Source organism: Festucalex cinctus, chromosome 14, assembly GCF_051991245.1.
Source record: "Festucalex cinctus isolate MCC-2025b chromosome 14, RoL_Fcin_1.0, whole genome shotgun sequence".
Classification (NCBI taxonomy): Eukaryota; Metazoa; Chordata; class Actinopteri; order Syngnathiformes; family Syngnathidae; genus Festucalex; species Festucalex cinctus.
The window spans coordinates 11902220-11921254 of record NC_135424.1 but is presented as its reverse complement, the minus strand read 5'-3'; the positions used below and the strand labels follow the sequence as shown (position 1 = coordinate 11921254).

The following is a 19035-nucleotide window of genomic DNA, read 5'->3' as shown; positions in this document are numbered from 1 at the left end:
CAGGAAACTTCCATGACTGCTGTCACACACATACAAAAAAAAAAAAAGAAAAAAAAGAAAAAGTTTTTCCCTTCAAAATAATGCCCCTGGAGTCTTCTCCCATGCCTTCATGAACTCCCTACTCTTCTCAATGAATGTAGTTTCTTGCAGTTTGAAATCTATCTTACGTGACAGCAGTCCCGGAACTTTTCTGACACACCTTGTGCATCCCTAACCACAGTGATCCATGCCACTAAACATTTGGTGCACCTGCTTACCCTTTGATCTGGGTTCCCTGACACCATAAACCAAGGATGAACCTTTTAGCACAGATGACTTGTGAATAACATGACTATAAATAGCCCTACATGTAAGACTAGAATCTACTAGTGCTGGTCTACCAGCATGCAGATGACCAGCCAGATGAAGAAATCAGGTTTTCATCCCATATGCTTTCTCCACTGAGCCCAAACAGGACATGCCCTTCTAATAAAAGCAAGTCTGTGACGTGGTTAATGTGGCTCACTTGACAGAGTACAACACTCCATGTTGTCAACTTGAAGCTGTGCAAATCAGGACACATTAAACTCATCAGGTCCAAAGAAATCACCCAACTTCATTTCACACCATGCCCTAAAATCCTAACACTGAGATGTAGCCTCCAACCCATTACTTATCTCCATCCCCCTTCATGAGATTGCACCCTGTGCTGTGGTTTCTGTCTGTTTCCCTGGTTGCTAGGCAACTTTGTTATATAGCTGAGGCTAGGGGAGAAAGGGCAATACTGCAGACAGCCTGCCCAGGTTTTGGGGGATTGGAGAGTCAGATCTTTTTTAATGAAAACGTTGTGAAGGAGAGGAGCCTCAGAGACAACATATGCTGTGAGAATAATCCCACAATGGCCCCCTTGTAATGCAAAGGTCCGTATTTGTTTTGGAGGTAAGGAGCCAAAAGAAGTCTTTCCTCTCCTGCTGTTAGCATTTAGTGAGACATATTGAACAAGAATTTCAGTCGTCTTGATGAGGAAAATTCTACCATTGCCAGTGCCATGTTATAAATGATTGTCCACTCACTTTCTGAAGTGAACTTCAAAAGTGAATTGATAGCAGTCGAGGCCTACCTCGGCGTCATTTGACAGAACCTGCCAATATGGTTGTTTTTAGGTAATTTTGCACGTTTTATATATGTGTTCCCCGTTCCACTCTTACCATCAATTGTAAAACAAAAACGAGTATTCTGTGAACCTATCAACCCTGCATCGAACTGATATGTAGGCTACCATAATAGGGTGACCGGATTTTATAAATTAAAAACTGGTACACTACAATTTCCCTGAAAATCACATATACAATAAATTCTCACCAGGAATTATTTATAACCAATTTAATTGCTAGTCAATCTGCTGCTGTGTTATTACTTTGGCTAATGCTAAAGGGTAACTTGGTTGGCAGTTCAACACCACTAAACAAGTGAATGCGCTCACAATTATCCAACCTTTTTTGCTTGGTCCCAGCATCTAATGGAAACTGACTGTGTCGTTTACCTTGCGGTGGTGTCCTGCATTGTAACATTTGAAATATGCTACCAGAAAAGCTCAGCTTGCGTTGAGTCTGACCTGAGACCCGAGCATTAGACTAGTTGGACTACACTTCCCATGATTCTTAGACACAGAAGCAGAAAGTAGCTCAAGTCCTGGTGTCACAAAAACACACCTGCTAGGAGTTCAAAATATTTCTAAAAAAAAATTCTAAATTTTGGGGGTGCTATTGTTCACTTTGAGGGTGTTAAAGCACCCCCAAAAATGGGCTAAATACGCATCTGGACGGGACAATTATTGTGAAGATGACTTGACTTGACCTGACCTGACTTGACTTGACTTGAACTGTTCCAAAATAAATATCAACCTATTGCCTGGGTAGTGTTGCTGAGGAGTCTTGTTTGTAGCACGTTGGTCGGCATAAGAAATGGATGTTATTGTGTGACTTATTTAGTAGACTCAAGATGTGGGGTGGGCAACAACAGTAATGGCTGCCAAGGACCACCATGCTAACCTTAATTGTGTTTCATCTTAGTTGTACTGTATAATGTGTGAAGTACTGCGACTTGTGTAAGGTACTGCAGATGTTGTCTATGTCTGCTCCAGATGATAAGTTATTAAAAGTAAAAGCTGTAGCTTTGACTTTCCTTTGATGAAACTAGAGCCTTGAGGCTGTCCATCTCCATTCTTCATGCTGCTCTCACTCTCTTCCACCCTGCCCATACCCTGTGGCAAGTTTCCACTCACCCACAGGCTCCCATTCCTGACCAGAGAGCAAATTGTAATATTTCACCAAGGTCATGATAATGACTAACTAGCTCGACATCAAGTCGTGTGTTTACTCTGCTTTATTGTCCCATTTGTGAATAAACACAGAAGATTAGCATGAATGTCAGCCATTAAGCTCAGATGACAATGTTCGGTAATGCGTTACGCTGCTCAATATGTGAGCCATTTCCATGACTAAACCTCACCTACGAGTCTGTTGCTAAGGCAGGTGCAGCAGTTTGCAACCAGCAGTATAAAAATCCTCCTCTTTCAGTTGAACAAGCCGAGTTGTGGCCATCTTTGTTTTTCTGTGACCTTAGTGATGTTCCTGGACTGTTATTTCCACAAAATATCTCTGTATCTATCCTCTACCTGTGTTAATGCCCCAATCCCGCTGTCTCTCCTCTGTCTTTGTTTCCCTCACTTTCCTGACAAGCAGCCCGGAGCTTTGGCCGCAGAAGAGGTAATATGGAGCTCTCCTCTGGGCTTCTGCTTGCTTTGCCTACTGTGTGTCTCTTGAAAGATGAAAGGTGCCTCATCTGTGTTGTGATTGATAAAAAAAAATATCAAAATGAATGCATTTTCATTTATGGAAATGACTGCAAAACCATGATGACAAATAAATGATTTACTAGGGGTGATGCATCTCAGCCATGAGAAGTAAAAATTTGAGATACTGTTTGACTTCAGTTTTTCCAAAGTGCGAATTTTGAGGATTTAATCTAATCACAATATTATAAATTTACAAAAATTGTTGTACATACGTGAGCACATACAGTAGGGATGTAACGATATCCAAACATCACGATACAACATTATAAGGATATGAAGCGCACGATACGATAATTATCACGATATTGTGGGGAGGTTGGCGATATTTAACGAAGGTCACGATATTGTTTTAAAAAAAAGAAAGAAAGAAAAGACACTATATAAAAGCACAATATTGTGCTTTTGTACATAACAGCAATGCATATAAACCATCTACAATCTCTAATAATATTGGGGCACTTACATGTTAAGTTAATATACACAAACATCGAGCTCCTCCACATATTGACTCAGTTCACAGGTGACAATTAGTGTAGATTTTAAACATAGAAGGGCCAAAACATCCCTAATGAAAATTGAACTACAAAACTAGGCACCAGAGGGTGCTAGAACTGCACAAATGGAAATCAACCTGACTTTATTAACAGATGTGTTCCTTTTAAATATCGTAACATGACGCCGATGATATTTTGGCAGTTTTAATATCACGATATCACAATATTGCCCTTATCATTACATCCCTAATATACAGCATGCTTATACCTTATAGACTTTTTTTTTTTTTTTTTTTGCGTAAGCAATAGATAAGGGTTAATAACTAATATCAAGAAAAGTGCATTATTTGTTTTTTTCCCTTTTTTTTCCCTATTTTACTGATATATTATTAAATATAAAAACTTATTGCACATCATTATCATGATACAAGTGAGTGGGGTAGGTCTAGATATGTTCTTGTACTTCTTCCTACTTCCTTTGAACTTGTAAATTGTGACTTTTCTAATGATTCTTTTTATTTTTATATTTTGTGTTGCATGTTCAATAAACTAAACCAAGCCAAATGCCAGCTACACTCAGTTGATTCTTCTAAACATGCATAATACATCGACACAAAAACTAGCATAGTCATTCAATACACTCTAGCAATGTTAGCATACTGCTTTTCCACTGCCTAGTGCCAGACTTGCAGTGTTGCTAGCGCCTCAGTAATCAAAGTCGACACTGACTGTCCTAAAAGTCATTTGAAGTCACGATATGTCACTATATGTGACACCCTATATAGCAAGCAATTTTCATAATAGGACATTGGCATAGAGGTTCATCCTGATTGACATTGTATGAGAATGTACTAAATGTTTTGAGCTGCCCTCCGATTGGCTGGCAACCGGTCCAGGGTGTACCCAAGGTCAGCTGGGATAGACTCCAGCTTACCTGTCACCCTAATGAGGACAAGCACTAAAGAAAATGGATGGACGTTTTAACCTGCCAGGCAGTGATTTATTTTTGGGTAACAGAGGGGAAACAATTACATTTTCGTCCCGCTCTTGATGCCAGTCTTGGCACATAAGAATTAGAAACTTTATGGCCAAGTATTTCAAAAACACAGAAATAAGTTGTTTCCGGTAGTTGTAGTCACTCTAGTACTTTCACAAACAACAACTCATAGTTGTGTAGATTTAATGTGAGGAAACAAATCTGCTTGATCAATAAGCGACCATGTTTACCTCACCTATTTAGTTTTTGTTTTGTCATGCTTGGAACATCATATGACCATGTGCTGTACATTTTAGTAACAGTTTTTTTCCAGTGGAAAAGCATCAAGCGAGTTGAGAAGATACTGTGCAACGGAAATGAACCAGTAGTTTTTGTGAATTGCCTTATACTTGTTATATTTCCTTCCTTTCTCATATATTTTATTTGTTTAGAGAAGAAAAGTCAAAAATGTTCTTTATAATAGTGTGTTCTATTCGCCCCCACTAGTCTAAACATGGTATTCTGATTAATATTCCATTTGTGAAATATGAATTAAATCCACCCATTGTTATCCATCTCAGGGAGCGGCCATTTTGCCTTTTACAGGTACTTGCCGTCGACTGTAAATAACATCACAATGTGGACTCAGGTAACGACCGTCACGGCTCAGCTGTTTTCTGGGTTTGGTCATGTGACGCTCGTAAGTCGAGCCCTTCGGCACTGGGATGTCATTTTTCAGCTGACAGCAAGTGACAAAATGGCCGCCCCGTGTGATGGATGAAAACGGGTGGATTTTTGAAGTATACCCTGCCACTTAATTGACCTTTCAGTTCGTCTGTCAATAGGCTTATGTGTTCATATAGAAGCAGTGCATACTTATTGTGGGTTTAAGGTCAACCTTTATGTATAAAAATATGAAAGAATGAGTGACTGCATTGTTTCTAACCTCTCTCAAATCTTTTATCTCCCCATCTGCCCCTGTGTTGTCCTCCTTGCCTTTCCTCTCCTCCTACTGTAGGTCGCTCCTACCTTTTTCCCTTTGAAGACGGTTTCCTTGACGATGGTCACGGTGACCTCTCCTTGACCCCCGGCCTGAACTCTCCAACCCGTTGTCAGAACGGAGAGAGGATGGAGCGCTACTCGCGCAAGGTCTTTGTTGGAGGCTTGCCCCCAGATATAGATGAAGGTAAACCGTTTACGTCGTGCTGCTTTACCTTTTTTTGTATGGGTTTTGTCTTGCTCTCGAGTATCTGTAAAATCTGAAATTATCATACTTTAATTTTTTTATTTTTTTATTTAGATTTTATGTTGCTGGTGCCTTTTTATCCATGTGTAAAAATGGCATCCTTTGTCTTATTACAGTGGATATTGCGAATGAGTGCACCAGTGTTGCAAAAATGATTCCCTCCACCCATTTTCATTATTTTAACAGATGAGATCACCAACAGTTTCCGTCGCTATGGACACCTGGTAGTAGACTGGCCCCACAAAGCCGAGAGCAAATCCTACTTCCCGCCTAAAGGTAACATTAGTTTGTCCAAACAAAAGCTGAATGTTCCCATCAGACATCAAAGACTACACCAATAAATATCACCTTGGGTGTTTCTCACCATCGTAGGGTGCCGAAAACGTTCATGTTACCCAGAAATCATAGCTCCTACTGAGAGAGCATCACCGTGTCTGTTGATCTGTGTAGGCCAGGCGTAGTAATCGCATACTATGAGATTTCACCCAAGCGACTGTTTATTGGAATGGTTACCTGAGGCTGGTCAATGTTTTGGAGGAGGGGCTTATCAGAGTAGCAACAGCTCCTTAATCACGCCCTCTGGCTCAGAAGCTGCTGTGTGTCATATTAAGGAAGCTATTAAGATGCTCTGGAAATAACTGGAATTCCACATACGCATGGTAATGAACTACATCTGGACAGTCTCTCTCACACATTCATTTCTCAATATTATTATTATCCTGAATTGGGAGGATTCTGCTTATGCCACACCCAGCAGCAAACATATGACAGACAACCTTAGGGGAATGAGCTTCCAGCAGCTGGAAGAAGCTGTCATTGTAAAAGGGTGATGTCATCACTGCCATGTAGCTTAAGTAATAACAACATAAATACACCTTTTTTTAATATATCTTTGCGGAAACCACAAAAATATGATATCTGACTCATATGGCCAAGCGATGACTTGTACAGGTCTTTTTTTTTCTTTCTTATAGTAAGGCATTTTTTATTTTTTTAAATGTATATTAAGGCATTTAAAAAAAATACAATAAAAGACGGCCAGTATAGTAGGGTATTTTTTTTTTTTTAACGACCATGTATAGTAAGGCATTTTTTTTTTAAACAACCATGTATATTAAGGCATAAAAAAAAGCTGGCCATGTATAGTAAGGTGTTGTTGTTTTTTTTAAATGACCATTTATAGTAAGGCATTTTTTTTAAACAACCAATTATAGTAAGACACTTTTTTTTTTTTTATAACGACCATGTATAATAAGGCTTTTTTTTTTAAAAGACCATGTATATTAAGGCTTTTTTTTTTTTTTTAAGACGACCATTTTTTTTTATTTTTTATAACGATCATGTATAGTAAGGCATTTTTTTTTTTTTTGATCGTGCTTTCTTGTAACAGTGGACACAGAACACTGAACGCTCGAATAACTTGATTGTCACGTTCACTCATTGCTCATCAGTGTTTTAGAATATTCTATTTGTTTTGGATTTGCAACCCACTTTGGTCGTTGATCTCATCAACTGTGTAGCCACTTGCTGCAGAAACCTGGAGGATGTATTTTTAGCTGTGCACCAGTGGAGGCCAATTGCGAATTGAATGTTGCTGTGTACCTGTCGATTATGTGAACAGGTATTGTTACTCAAACAATTAAGTTTTTTTTTTTTTTCGATTCTAATATCCTATTAATGATTTCTTGGTATGAAAACAATCCTGACTCAAATGCAGGCCAGCCGTCAGTTCTCAAATGTCTGTGATGTCATGGCAACCACAATGAGGTCTGGTCACTATGGTGATGTCAGGTACATCCGCTCTATATCACCCGGCGCCGTCATCACGGCTGATGCTGCAAATGTTAAGGCGCTATTTTGGTCTGCGACTGGGGGTCAACGAGGGGGCAACATTGTCTGAACACTGCAAATTGCTACCAGGGTGGAAGATGACATCATATTTATCTGAAATAGACTGGCTGCATAAATGAAAAATGACAACTTAGGCACCATCATTTCTGTTTTCAAAAAATCAAACGATGCAGGAAGTTGTTTGAAAGGTACTGTTAAAAAAATGCAGAATTTCCACTTTTCTCTTTGTATTTAATTATTTCCAGTACCTCTAATTTGAAACTAACAAATATCAAGCTTCTCTGAGTGTTAAACCGTTCTTTCCTGTTTTGTCCAAGTGACACGGCCGTTATTTCGGGAAGGTTATTGTTTGAGCTACAATAAGGCACTAGGGACTCTGGGGTGTAAACAATAATCTGTAGGGTGGAAAATGATGCTGCGACCACATCTCCCCCCCACCTTTCTGGTCATATAAATCTGCAGCACAAGCTACTGCAGATTTCCTCTTCTGACTTTAGTCTCTGTACTCTGCACAGAACAAGAGATCTTTGTTCAAGTATACAGCAAAGTAAATATCAGACCATTTCGGTGGTGCAGAGAACTATTATTATTATTATTATTATATTGTATAAATCTATATGAGTGTCTTATAGGACGTGCAGAAACTGGAAAAAATATGGAATCTGAATGTGCATAAAATATTAATAGTAACATGTAAACATGAAAAAAAAAATGTATTGCCTTCAATTTTGATGGTGATTGATTATCATGGTAATGAATGTGCAGAACTTTAGCGATTCCACTGGAAAGATTTTGGAACTTCAATTTGCATTGCATCATACTTTCTCTACCTTCGCTCGCTCGCTCGCCCACCACCCTCCAGTGACTCACTCATCTACCCTCTTCGTTCTTTTGCCCAGGGTCACGGAACACTTTGTTCCCTCTGGCGGAGGGAAGATTGTGTGAGCTACTGGCCAGCTCTGCCATTTTTTATTTTTTTTATTTTTTTTAAAATGGAGCTTGACTGCAGTTCTTTTGTTTTGCCGAGATGGGATGTCCAGCAGCTCTCTCTAGGGCAGGGGTGTCAAACATACGGCCCGTGGGCCGGATCAGGCTCGCAAAGGGGTTTAATCAGGCCCGCGAGTTGATTTTGTAAAGTAAAAAAATAAAATACAATTGTAAAGTCGGACTATTAAATCCACTGTCCACAATCTAAACATAATAAATTTTGACGTTCACAAGCAGTCCTCAGAGGAGCAATGCAACTTGTACGGGGAAATCATCCTGGATGTCTTTATTTTACACACAATTTAAAGTTAAAGTTTTCCCCATTCATTTTCAATGGGACAGACAGTGAACTTTTTCTAAGTATCACTTTTCACGCCCACTTCCATACATATAACTTATCATCATTACCCGGTGTCTGATACTGCTCGGTGGCATAGTTGGTAAAGTGCATTGTCCAGTAACCAGGAGGTCATCATTTCATAATTTATCTCTCAATTTACTTCATAAGCATTCCAAATCTTAGCATTCACCTATTAGAATTCAGCTTTCAGCATTCCTACACAATTTCTCCAGAAATTGCACTTAGTCTAGTTATTATTATTATTATTATTATTATTATTATTATTATTATTATTATTGTTATTATTATTATTATTATTATTATTATTAGGGGTGTTAAAAAAATCGATTCGCCGATATATCGCGATACTACATCGCGCGATTCTCGAATCGATTCAATATTCGGCAGAATCGATTTCTTTTTTTTTTTTTTTTTTTTTTTTTTTTTTTTTTAGGATTCACACCTTGAGCATGGAAGAATTTTATATGAACGGAACATTAAGCCTTAATATTTTATTTTAATGCTGTTCAAATATGAAACAGATTACAACCTCTATAAGACTGAAATTTCAGATAAATAAATAATACATTTTCATATAATTACTGATTAGTATTTTCTAAATTTGAATGAAAAAAAATCGCAAAAATCGACTTATAAATTCGTATCGGGATTAATCGGTATCGAATCGAATCGTGACCTGTGAATCGTGATACGAATCGAATCGTCAGGTACTAGGCAATTCACACCCCTAATTATTATTTTAGAACATAGACCGACATAAACGTCTTAAATATGACATAAATTACTTTATATAACCCTCTTGAGACTGATGAGAAATCTTGATGAAGATGACGCAAATCTCAAATCATCTTTAAGTCCAAATCTGTCTGTTCACGTGACAACAACAGTCGGTGACCTAGAACTTGTGACATGTGGATAAGAAATGGGCTCAAATGACTGGATTTTGCGGGTTAAAGAAAATCCGCAGACTGTGAAGCACACTGGAATTTTTCTGACGGAGGAATGATCACATAGTTTTGACTATTATACACGAGATCCTTTTACTCCTTTCCAGGTTACGCCTTCCTGCTGTTCCAAGAAGAGAGCTCTGTTCAGGCCTTGATTGATGCCTGTATCGAGGAGGACGGCAAGCTCTACCTGTGTGTGTCCAGTCCCACCATCAAGGACAAGCCGGTAAACAGAGTCCTAAAGTACTTACAGGCATATATTCTTTATCCTCTGTAAACAAAACAAAACATTAATATTATTGCAGCTTCATTGTTACCATATTCTCCGTGTATTTATATTTTCCCCTTGGTGGCCAAGGCACACACAGAGGAAGGCAGCCTATTTAATTAAATTATAAAAGCATGTTAATAAGTAATAGTTTAATTCTTTACATTACATTTAATTAATACTGTAGAAAAGTAATATTTGTATTAAAACCACACTGCACATAAAAAAGGTGGTTTTATGGGGCTGGAACGGATTAATACCATTTCCACTCATTTCAATGGTGAAAGATGATTTGAGATATAAAGGTTGCAAGTTGCAAGTATGGTCTCAGAATGAATTAAACTCTTAAGTCAAGGCACCACTTTATACCATTAGTTGTTCAACAAAACCGTTGTGTTCCAGTACTAAGGTCAGTTCAAAATTAACTATTCATTGTTTGTATAAAATAAAGTTAACAAGTAATATAGATCTACAGTTTTAAGATAACTGTATTGTTACACATAACTAATAATAGTTTTTAGTATTTTTGAATGAATAAATACAACTTTGACCAAGTTCTTTTAATAATGAGAAAAAAACAAATTACGGTGTCAATATAATGTTTAGTTCATTGCTGAAAAAAATCATTGCAATTGTAATCTTTACTTCCCAATAAAAATTTCAAACAAAAGATGCACCAAAATTATGGGTACACACATACTATTTGTGTATTATCTGATCGCTAAAAAGTAAGAGACACCACATTTTCACGTCAACACCAAGTCTGTGGCTTTTCCGAAATCTATGTTGACCAAGCCCATAAGTATGTAAATAATGAACAGGTTTCACATTTATGATAATTTACCTTGAGCATATTGGAGAGAGAAAAAAATCACTCATATACCGGCTTGGGGATGTGATAGGCCTCTTTTGGTTTGGTTTCTATCCTTTCGAGCAAGTAATCTTTTTTTTTTTTAATATAAATTTCTTTCCATCTCCCCTGGTGTTCCTCAAAGGTCAGTCTTAGGGCCTATTATTTTTATTCTCTTCATGCGTCCTCTCAGAGATGTCAACAGAAAATATGGCGGCAGGCTATCTCATACCACTTGATTTATTTTTCTTTTAATCCTGATACTACTGATGAGAGTGCCCTGCATGGTTGCTGGGCTATTAAAGAGTTGATTGGCTCATAACGTTGAATGCTGCGAAAAACGGAAGCATCGATTCGTGTCCATGACAGCAAGTTGCCACCTGGCTAGGATCACAACCGAGAAACATTTGGGATATTCGATCAGATCGTGCTTTTTGATAAATACCAAAAAAATGTAACCTCTTCCTGTGCAACATATCCTTTTACTTATTTGATCAGAGGATCTTCTCAAACAAGCGACAAATTTGGCCAGATTATCCGCATTAGTTTACCTTGTATCCCTCCACAGGTCCAAATCCGTCCGTGGAACCTGAGTGACAGTGACTTTGTCATGGATGGCTCCCAGCCTTTGGACCCCCGCAAGACCATCTTTGTCGGGGGAGTGCCCCGCCCTCTGCGTGCAGGTAGCTGATAAAGCTACAATAATGGCGATATGTTACTTGTTTCTAAAATGGCGCTCTAATACAGACCATTATTTGTGTATGAAGGTTTGTCATTGTCATAAATATCTTCTGCATAAAGTATAAAAATTTCAAAAGGGGCAGGTTCTGTTATTGTTCTGAAACTTAACAGCTGTCATCTGTCTCTGTCACCCGCTCCAGTGGAGCTAGCTATGATCATGGATCGGCTATACGGAGGAGTTTGCTACGCCGGCATCGACACCGACCCGGAGCTGAAATATCCGAAAGGGGCCGGCCGCGTGGCCTTCTCCAATCAGCAGAGCTACATCGCCGCCATCAGCGCTCGCTTCGTTCAGCTGCAGCACAATGACATCGACAAAAGGGTGAGTAAGGTCACGTTTCCCGTCTCTTTGCTCTCGAAGGAAGCAGGTTTTTGCTCTTGCAACTGTTTGCAGCAATTACATCATTGAGAGCAAATACTGACAACTGTGGCAACTGCCATGACTGTATAGGCCAACAATAATATTTGCCTCTCACACAAACAAAAAACATTCATACCCACACAAAAAAAACCCTCTCATGATTGAAAAAAAAAAAACTCTAATGCTCAACGGAAAATCTCTGCAATCCCCAAAAATCTCTCATACGCTCACATAAAAAGAAAACATGCACACTGAGCAACAAATCCTCTCGCACACCCAAAAAAATTCTTAAAAATGAAAACACTCACACAACAAAAATGATCACATGCATTACAAAGCATCTCCCACTCATTATATTATCTCACACTCCCCCCAAAAACTCTCATGCACATTAAAGAGCACCGTTCAGAATCACCAAAAATTCTGTCTAACACACAAAGAAACTCACAGTGAGAACAAATAATATCATGCACACACTGGAAAACCTCTCAGATCAAAACAAAATAAACTCTCACACACAAAATACCAAAAAACTCACACTCAGAAAACTGGCACAGACAAGAAAAAACTCATTCACAAGAAAAAGCCTCTCTCTCACATCAATAAACTCTAATTTTCACTTAATAAACCGCTCACACATACAAAAAAACCCTCTCACATTCACCAATAAACTCAAACCCACAACATGAAACATTTTGCACAAACCAAAAAAATCTCTCTCACTCACACCCAAAATCGCTCTCAGGCATGAACCCTCCTACACAGAAATACCACTCACACGGACAAAAAACACTATCACACACATACCATCAAAAAAAAAAAATGACATTCTCAAAATACCTCTCACACAGACCAAAAAACGTCCACACAACAAATCTCTCTCACACAAAAACACATAATAAACACCCCACATGTCACTAAACAAAAACCATGAATACTCACTTAAAAACACCTCTCTCACAAAAACTCTAAGACAAAAGAAACCTCTCACATTTAAGACAAAAACCAAAAACAAACCAAAAAACTCATGCACAACCAAAAATGGAAAGACACCCAAAAAAACAAAAACTCTCATACACAAAAAAATTACACTCAAAGATTTCTCATAATACTCAACACCAGAAAACATCTCCAAAAAAAAAAAAAAAAAAAAAAAAGCATCTGAGACATTTTTGTCTAAGACCTTTTTTTTTGTATGTGAGAGTTTTGTGTGTAGCCATGTCAAATCTCACAGGGCTGATGCATGCAATAAATCCCTCCCCCTGATCTGTTGCCATGTTACCGTTCATCTGGCTCCCAGGTTAACTGTTTGACCTGCACGGCAGCTCATGTCAGATACGAGTATTTTGGGGTGATTTTCACTGCATTGAAATAATCCCAAAATAAATCACATTTCAAAGTAAATCATCAGGTTGTGGTGAATAATTGAATTAAAACTCGTGATCACCAAATCCCAAATTACCATCCACCGCATGTTGTGTCACTCGAGCAGGCTTATTTATTCACGGTGCTTTCCAGTGCGGCGCAACGGCCATGAATAAATGAACACAAGAATAAACACTTGAAATAAATTGTTCCATTCGTAATTATTGGCCTGTTTAATTCATTCCACTTTCAAGAGATTAATTCACATTTAAATTAGGCTCGTCTGTAACTTTCCTTTGTCTTTGGATGAATTGAGGAGAGCGGCACACAAGCTTTAAATTAAATGAGAAGGATTTTGTGGCCACGCTCCCACAAGGTTTGCATCCTCCTTCCCGCTTGAGCATGCGAGACGGCGTCACCATGGCGACCGAGCCCTCATTTCTTTCCCTGATCAATGGTCAAGTGTGTTGACGGGTGAAATAAATAAATAAATAAAAACAAAAATCGAATATTATCAAATGAGAGTTGTAGTGTACCTATATGAAGGATCGTCTTGTCCGTCCCCTCAGGTGGAGGTGAAGCCGTACGTCCTTGACGACCAGCTGTGCGACGAGTGCCAGGGGGCGCGCTGCGGGGGCAAGTTCGCCCCCTTCTTCTGTGCCAACGTCACGTGTCTGCAGTACTACTGCGAGTACTGCTGGGCCAGCATTCACTCGCGGGCGGGCCGAGAGTTCCACAAGCCACTCGTGAAGGAGGGCGGCGACCGCCCTCGACACGTCTCCTTCCGCTGGAGCTGAGTGGTGACCATCCCATCCCCAGATACATATACAAAAATATTAATTAAAAATAGCCCCTCAATCTGAAAGCAAATCATGACGGCCCTCTCATGAAGCATTGTGAGCAGCATCTTAATCAAACACACATAGGACGTAACTTCAGACACTTTCAGGTTACTCTTCTTTGACTAGGTGGCAAGGTCCTGCTGACCCCCCCCTTTCCCCCATACCCACCCAGCCCTCCATATTCACATTGTGGTGGGACCATATGAATATAAAAAAAAAAAAAATACAAAACACTAATTTAATGTAAATAAAAAAAGAGCATGCACTTATTTTCAAATGTTGTGGATATATAGGCCCCTAGAGAATAAGAGTCACCAAAGGCAGTTAAATAAGAAACACAACAAAGTAAGGGCCCTGTAACGCTGTAATGATAAAAATAACACATCTTATAATCAATCACTCTATAATTCTATATATTAATACCTCATACACGCAACCAGATGAGCTCACTGTTGATTTCTACGTCTTTCTATTTTTTATAACATTATTTTCTTTTCTAGAGTTCTCTAAATGTAAATGCTGCAATGGCTTTGCTGCTAAATTGATGGTATGATCAGATACCACACAAAGATGGCCGCCATTGAAGTGCATGTTTATTTCAGGTGGCTGCATGCAATCGACTTTTTTAATACTGCCCATGTTTGCACAACACACGACAGATTCATCGGGCGGCTTGATGCAACCTTAGGTGTCACAAATCCTATTATCGTATGTGTAAAATAACCATGATGAACTGTCCTCTGATGGGTGAAGTACTTTTTTGCAGTGATTGTTGTTCTAATTGTGCAATTTTTCTACCATATGTAGTTCGGTCAGATTATGCCTAGAACTGTGATTCGCTTTAGCTGTCGTTCACGTCTGACGTAGTGATATACTGTATAAATACACATAAATATTATACAGTATATATCCAAATATATATACTACACACACACACACACACACACACACATTACACAAGCTAAATTGTTGATACTTGTTCATTTAAGTAAAAAAAAAACACAATGGATGTCCTCAAGGAAATCAGCAATGCTGTTTTTTGTGGTCCAACAAAATGAAACTGGCCTGGCAACAAAAATGATAGTACCCTTAATTCGGTATTTTGTTGGAAAAACTTGCGACAAAGAAGCTGTTTGAGTATTTATTCAATATTCTTCATATCCATTTGAAGGTTGAAGACTCTTTCGTCACGAGTAAGACAATTGGGCACACTAGGGTAGCGGCTAGCTAAGGCGTGCTAACGGCTTTTTATATGAGCTAGCTAGAGCTTTTTGCTCAGAGTTCACCATGTACCTTTCGACAGGTTCAAAGGTCAACTCAAATTGTCAAACACTGAGCTAAGGGTATCAGCATTTTTTTGGTCCAAGTCATTTAATCTTTCATACATTTGTATTCATTCACAACTGTTTGTTTGTAGAGTACCAACAATTTAGCCTTTGTGTCTTGTATGGATACACACATAACAGCTGCTCTTTCCAACGCACACAAACCGATCTAAAGAGAAGGACAACTTTAGACAAAAAGGAAAATAAGTGTTGGATCATTCGTAGACGTCCCAGAAGTCAACCAAAGAGCTTGTGACCATTAGCAAGCAGCCTAGCATGCGGAGTTGATGGCCTCCCTCCCACAAGGAGGCGCTGCTGCTCATGTAGTGATGAGGAAGAACATAAATGAAGCTACTGGGGTTGACAAATGGCACATGATCTCTGGTAGAAGTATGTAACGGTGTGAAAATTATGGGGGAACCCTATTAACCTCCGTTTATTTTGTCCTGCAAAGCTTGAAGTAACCGACCTGCTAACAATCTCTTGTGTTTTGTATGAAAAGCTTATGGAGCAGTGATGGCAAATGACAATGGGTTTTTAAGCAGTTTTGTGGACAATCCGTTGCCTGTAAGGTTTTTGCAAGGTCACACGTGTTAACTTTGTATTTTTGTTGGGGGGTTGATTCTGCCATGCCCCGAAACTCATCTCCTCTTTTAGTCATAAACTGTTGTTTTGCGTTGTCCATTTTGAAAGAAAAAAAAAAAAAAAAAAAGATATATTTTTACTGATGGAAAGAAGACTTAAAAAAAAGAAAACTAGAGGTTAATCGTGTATCCCAATGAAAGTGAATTTTGGGTGTTTTTGTGTTTCTTCTCTCCAGGATAGTTGTTTGTAATGCACTACTCTTTGTATCATTTTTGAGTCTGCAGTTGTTTTGTTTAAAGACAACAACAAAAAAGATAATAGTTTGCTTTCTGACTGACGATCTTTTGCGATACTGTACCTCAATTTTGAAACATAATAGGAGAGAAACTGCTATTTTCTAAGTTTATTCAGATGAGAAATTATATATATTAATTTAATTTTAAGAGAAATTATTCAACGGATGATTTTTTTTTCGTTTGCTTATTTACTTTTATTTTAAAAAACATATTTTTTGAGAAGATGACAGTTGAAGGAGATGTAATTTTATAACTAATATAATGTTGGGTTGTTTGTGTGAGAATACAGACTGTTAGCGGTTACGTTGGAAATATCAAGAAAAAAAAATATTTTGTCCCCACTTTTTTTATCTTTATAATCACTTATTTACTATGTTGTTCGCGGTTGTAATACGTTTCGTTTATTTTATTTTTTTTAGACATTTATTTTTTTTATTTTTCTAAGATAAAAAAAACAAACTCCAGTTGTTTTTGTTCTGAACTACATAAACCCTGATATGTTAGCTTGTCGTCATTACAATAGTGATTGGAGGTTGTAAGAAAAGAATGTTCCATAAGCCCCCAAGGTGCATCAAGAGTGGTGGCCTTTTGCTCATGCAACACTTGAATTTGTCCCATTTCTTTTTTTATTTTTCCCTTATAAAGCTAAGAACCTCTTTGTTGTTACGTGCAATACTGTTTGTACTATTTGTAAAAAAAGATAAAAAGCAGGAAAAAGTGGCATCAATCTTTACTGCAGAATTATTTTCATTGTGATCCACAAAAATAATTTTCTACTGTGTATTTACGACTACCTGCTAGTACCTTCCAATAGTATGTAGCCTTTGTATTGAGAACATTTTCATATTTTCGTTTTTCATTATTTTTGCAAGACGAAAAAAAAATACATTTTATTTCTACATTTTTTATTTTTTATTTCCTTGTCCCTTCAACCCTTAAAGATTTATTTGGGAAAACTTTCTTATCTGGTCAATGTCATTCATATTTTATGTTGTATTTCTACTTGGCATAATTTAATTTTGTGTTGTTAATTCTTTCAAATTTTATTTTTATTTTTGAAGCTGGAATTATTTTTTGTTTAATGTCACTTGTGTCTGGACTCTTTAAAATGTTTAGCTTTGTGTGTCAATGTGAAAATGATCTACATGGATAACAACATTGGGGCGTGATCTGCAATGTAAAACATTGGCAATAAAAAAAAAACTGAACTGAGCATAAACAAAATTGTGTCTTGTAGCAGCATGGCCCACTTAACACAAGAACTTATGACTTGGTGTAGTAAGTACATTATTTCTGCCTAAACAATTTGATCATGTCTCCTTTGTCAAGTCAGGGTGACTGTATTCAACGTGGCATGAAAGATCACCAGTGGTGCTATTGATTATCCAATTTTATTTCATTTGTCCCCAAATTATTAATTACAAATTCATCTTTGCCAGTGACATGTAGTGCCAGGTAGAAAAAAAATAAATGTTCTATTAGATGGCAAGTGGTACAAATTAATAGACTTGTGCATCCACCTGCTATCATTAATACAATTGAATGGCTTTTAGCTTTGTGTTCAAATGAAAGGGAAGTCAAACCCAAAAAACGTTTTGACAATATGTTCTATGCAGCTCCACTAGTTTAAATATGGCATTCTGGTTAATATTGTGTTAGTGGAATATGAGTTAAGCAGCAAAATCAGCCGTTTTTATCCATCTCGGGGCGGCCATTTTGTCACTTGCCGTCGACTGAAGATGACAATGTTGCTCTTGTAACAACCAATCACAGTGTAGCTTCAGGAAACACTGAGCTGTGATTGGTCGTTGTCTGAGCAACTGTGATGTCATCGTCAGTTGACAGCAAGTGGCAAAATGACCGTCCCGAGATGGATTAAAAACGAAAAATGGATTTTGCTTCATAACTCATGTTCCAAAATGATATATTAATCAGAATGTCCCGTTTAGACTAGTGAAGTCACATATAACATATTGTCAAGAACTATTTAAGGTTGACTTCCACTTTAATAAACAAGCCCAAATTTTACACCAGTAAAGTGACATTTCATACTTTGTGTGACATTTGATCTGTTGTGATTTTTCTAATGTAAAATGGGTGCCTTGACTGAATAAAGGTTAGGAGACACTGATCGACAGGATGCTTTCTCTCATCAATAATGCAGCAATGAATAAGCGTTATTTTTATGCTGTCCCAGCAAATTTAACTTTAGTAGCATAAGGTGTTGAGTCCTCTTCTGTCTCCATCCAGATGTAAACAAATGTTCTGTTATTGGTCCAGTATCACACATGGTTCACCTTGAATTTGCACAAGTTTTTATAACTGAATTATGTGTAACTAGCCTGATGTAAACACCGTGAGTTTTCCAATTTTCAATGTAAACTAAATCTGGAGGGGAAAAAAACATTTCTTAACATCAATCACATTGGTTATCCATTTAATTGCATTTACCTTGAAAGTCCACAATGATGTTGATGTCTGAAGGCCTAAATTAACTTTTTTTCCTCCCCTCAATATTACCATTTTGCTTTGTATGTTTCCAATGTTCCCTGTGCTAATGGGCAAATGTTATTAAATGTACCCTAAAGACGATGTGGGAAATCTTCAAGTTCTGTATCCAAGCTGACCACTATTAAAAGTTTTCAAATGTGTGCGAGTACAAGGATGATTTCTGCTCGGTTTTTTTTTTTTTTTTTTTTTAGGC

General features: G+C 37.9%; 1 protein-coding gene across 4 annotated transcripts in view; it reads left to right on the top strand.

Moving 5' to 3' along the window:
• Nucleotides 1–18982, top strand: part of cpeb3 (cytoplasmic polyadenylation element binding protein 3) — a 34572-nt gene extending 15590 nt beyond the window's left edge. For 2 of the 4 annotated variants that reach the window (XM_077494491.1, XM_077494489.1), the window contains exons 5-11: nt 2724–2747; nt 5325–5492; nt 5739–5828; nt 9806–9924; nt 11385–11499; nt 11698–11879; nt 13853–18982. In XM_077494491.1, the coding sequence (XP_077350617.1) occupies nt 2724–2747; nt 5325–5492; nt 5739–5828; nt 9806–9924; nt 11385–11499; nt 11698–11879; nt 13853–14080 (926 nt within the window). In that variant the 3' untranslated portion in view covers nt 14081–18982. The remainder of the gene's footprint in view (nt 1–2723; nt 2748–5324; nt 5493–5738; nt 5829–9805; nt 9925–11384; nt 11500–11697; nt 11880–13852) is intronic. The other 2 variants (XM_077494492.1, XM_077494490.1) reach the window with 1 other exon arrangement.
• The last annotated feature ends 53 nt before the right edge of the window (nt 18983–19035 follow it).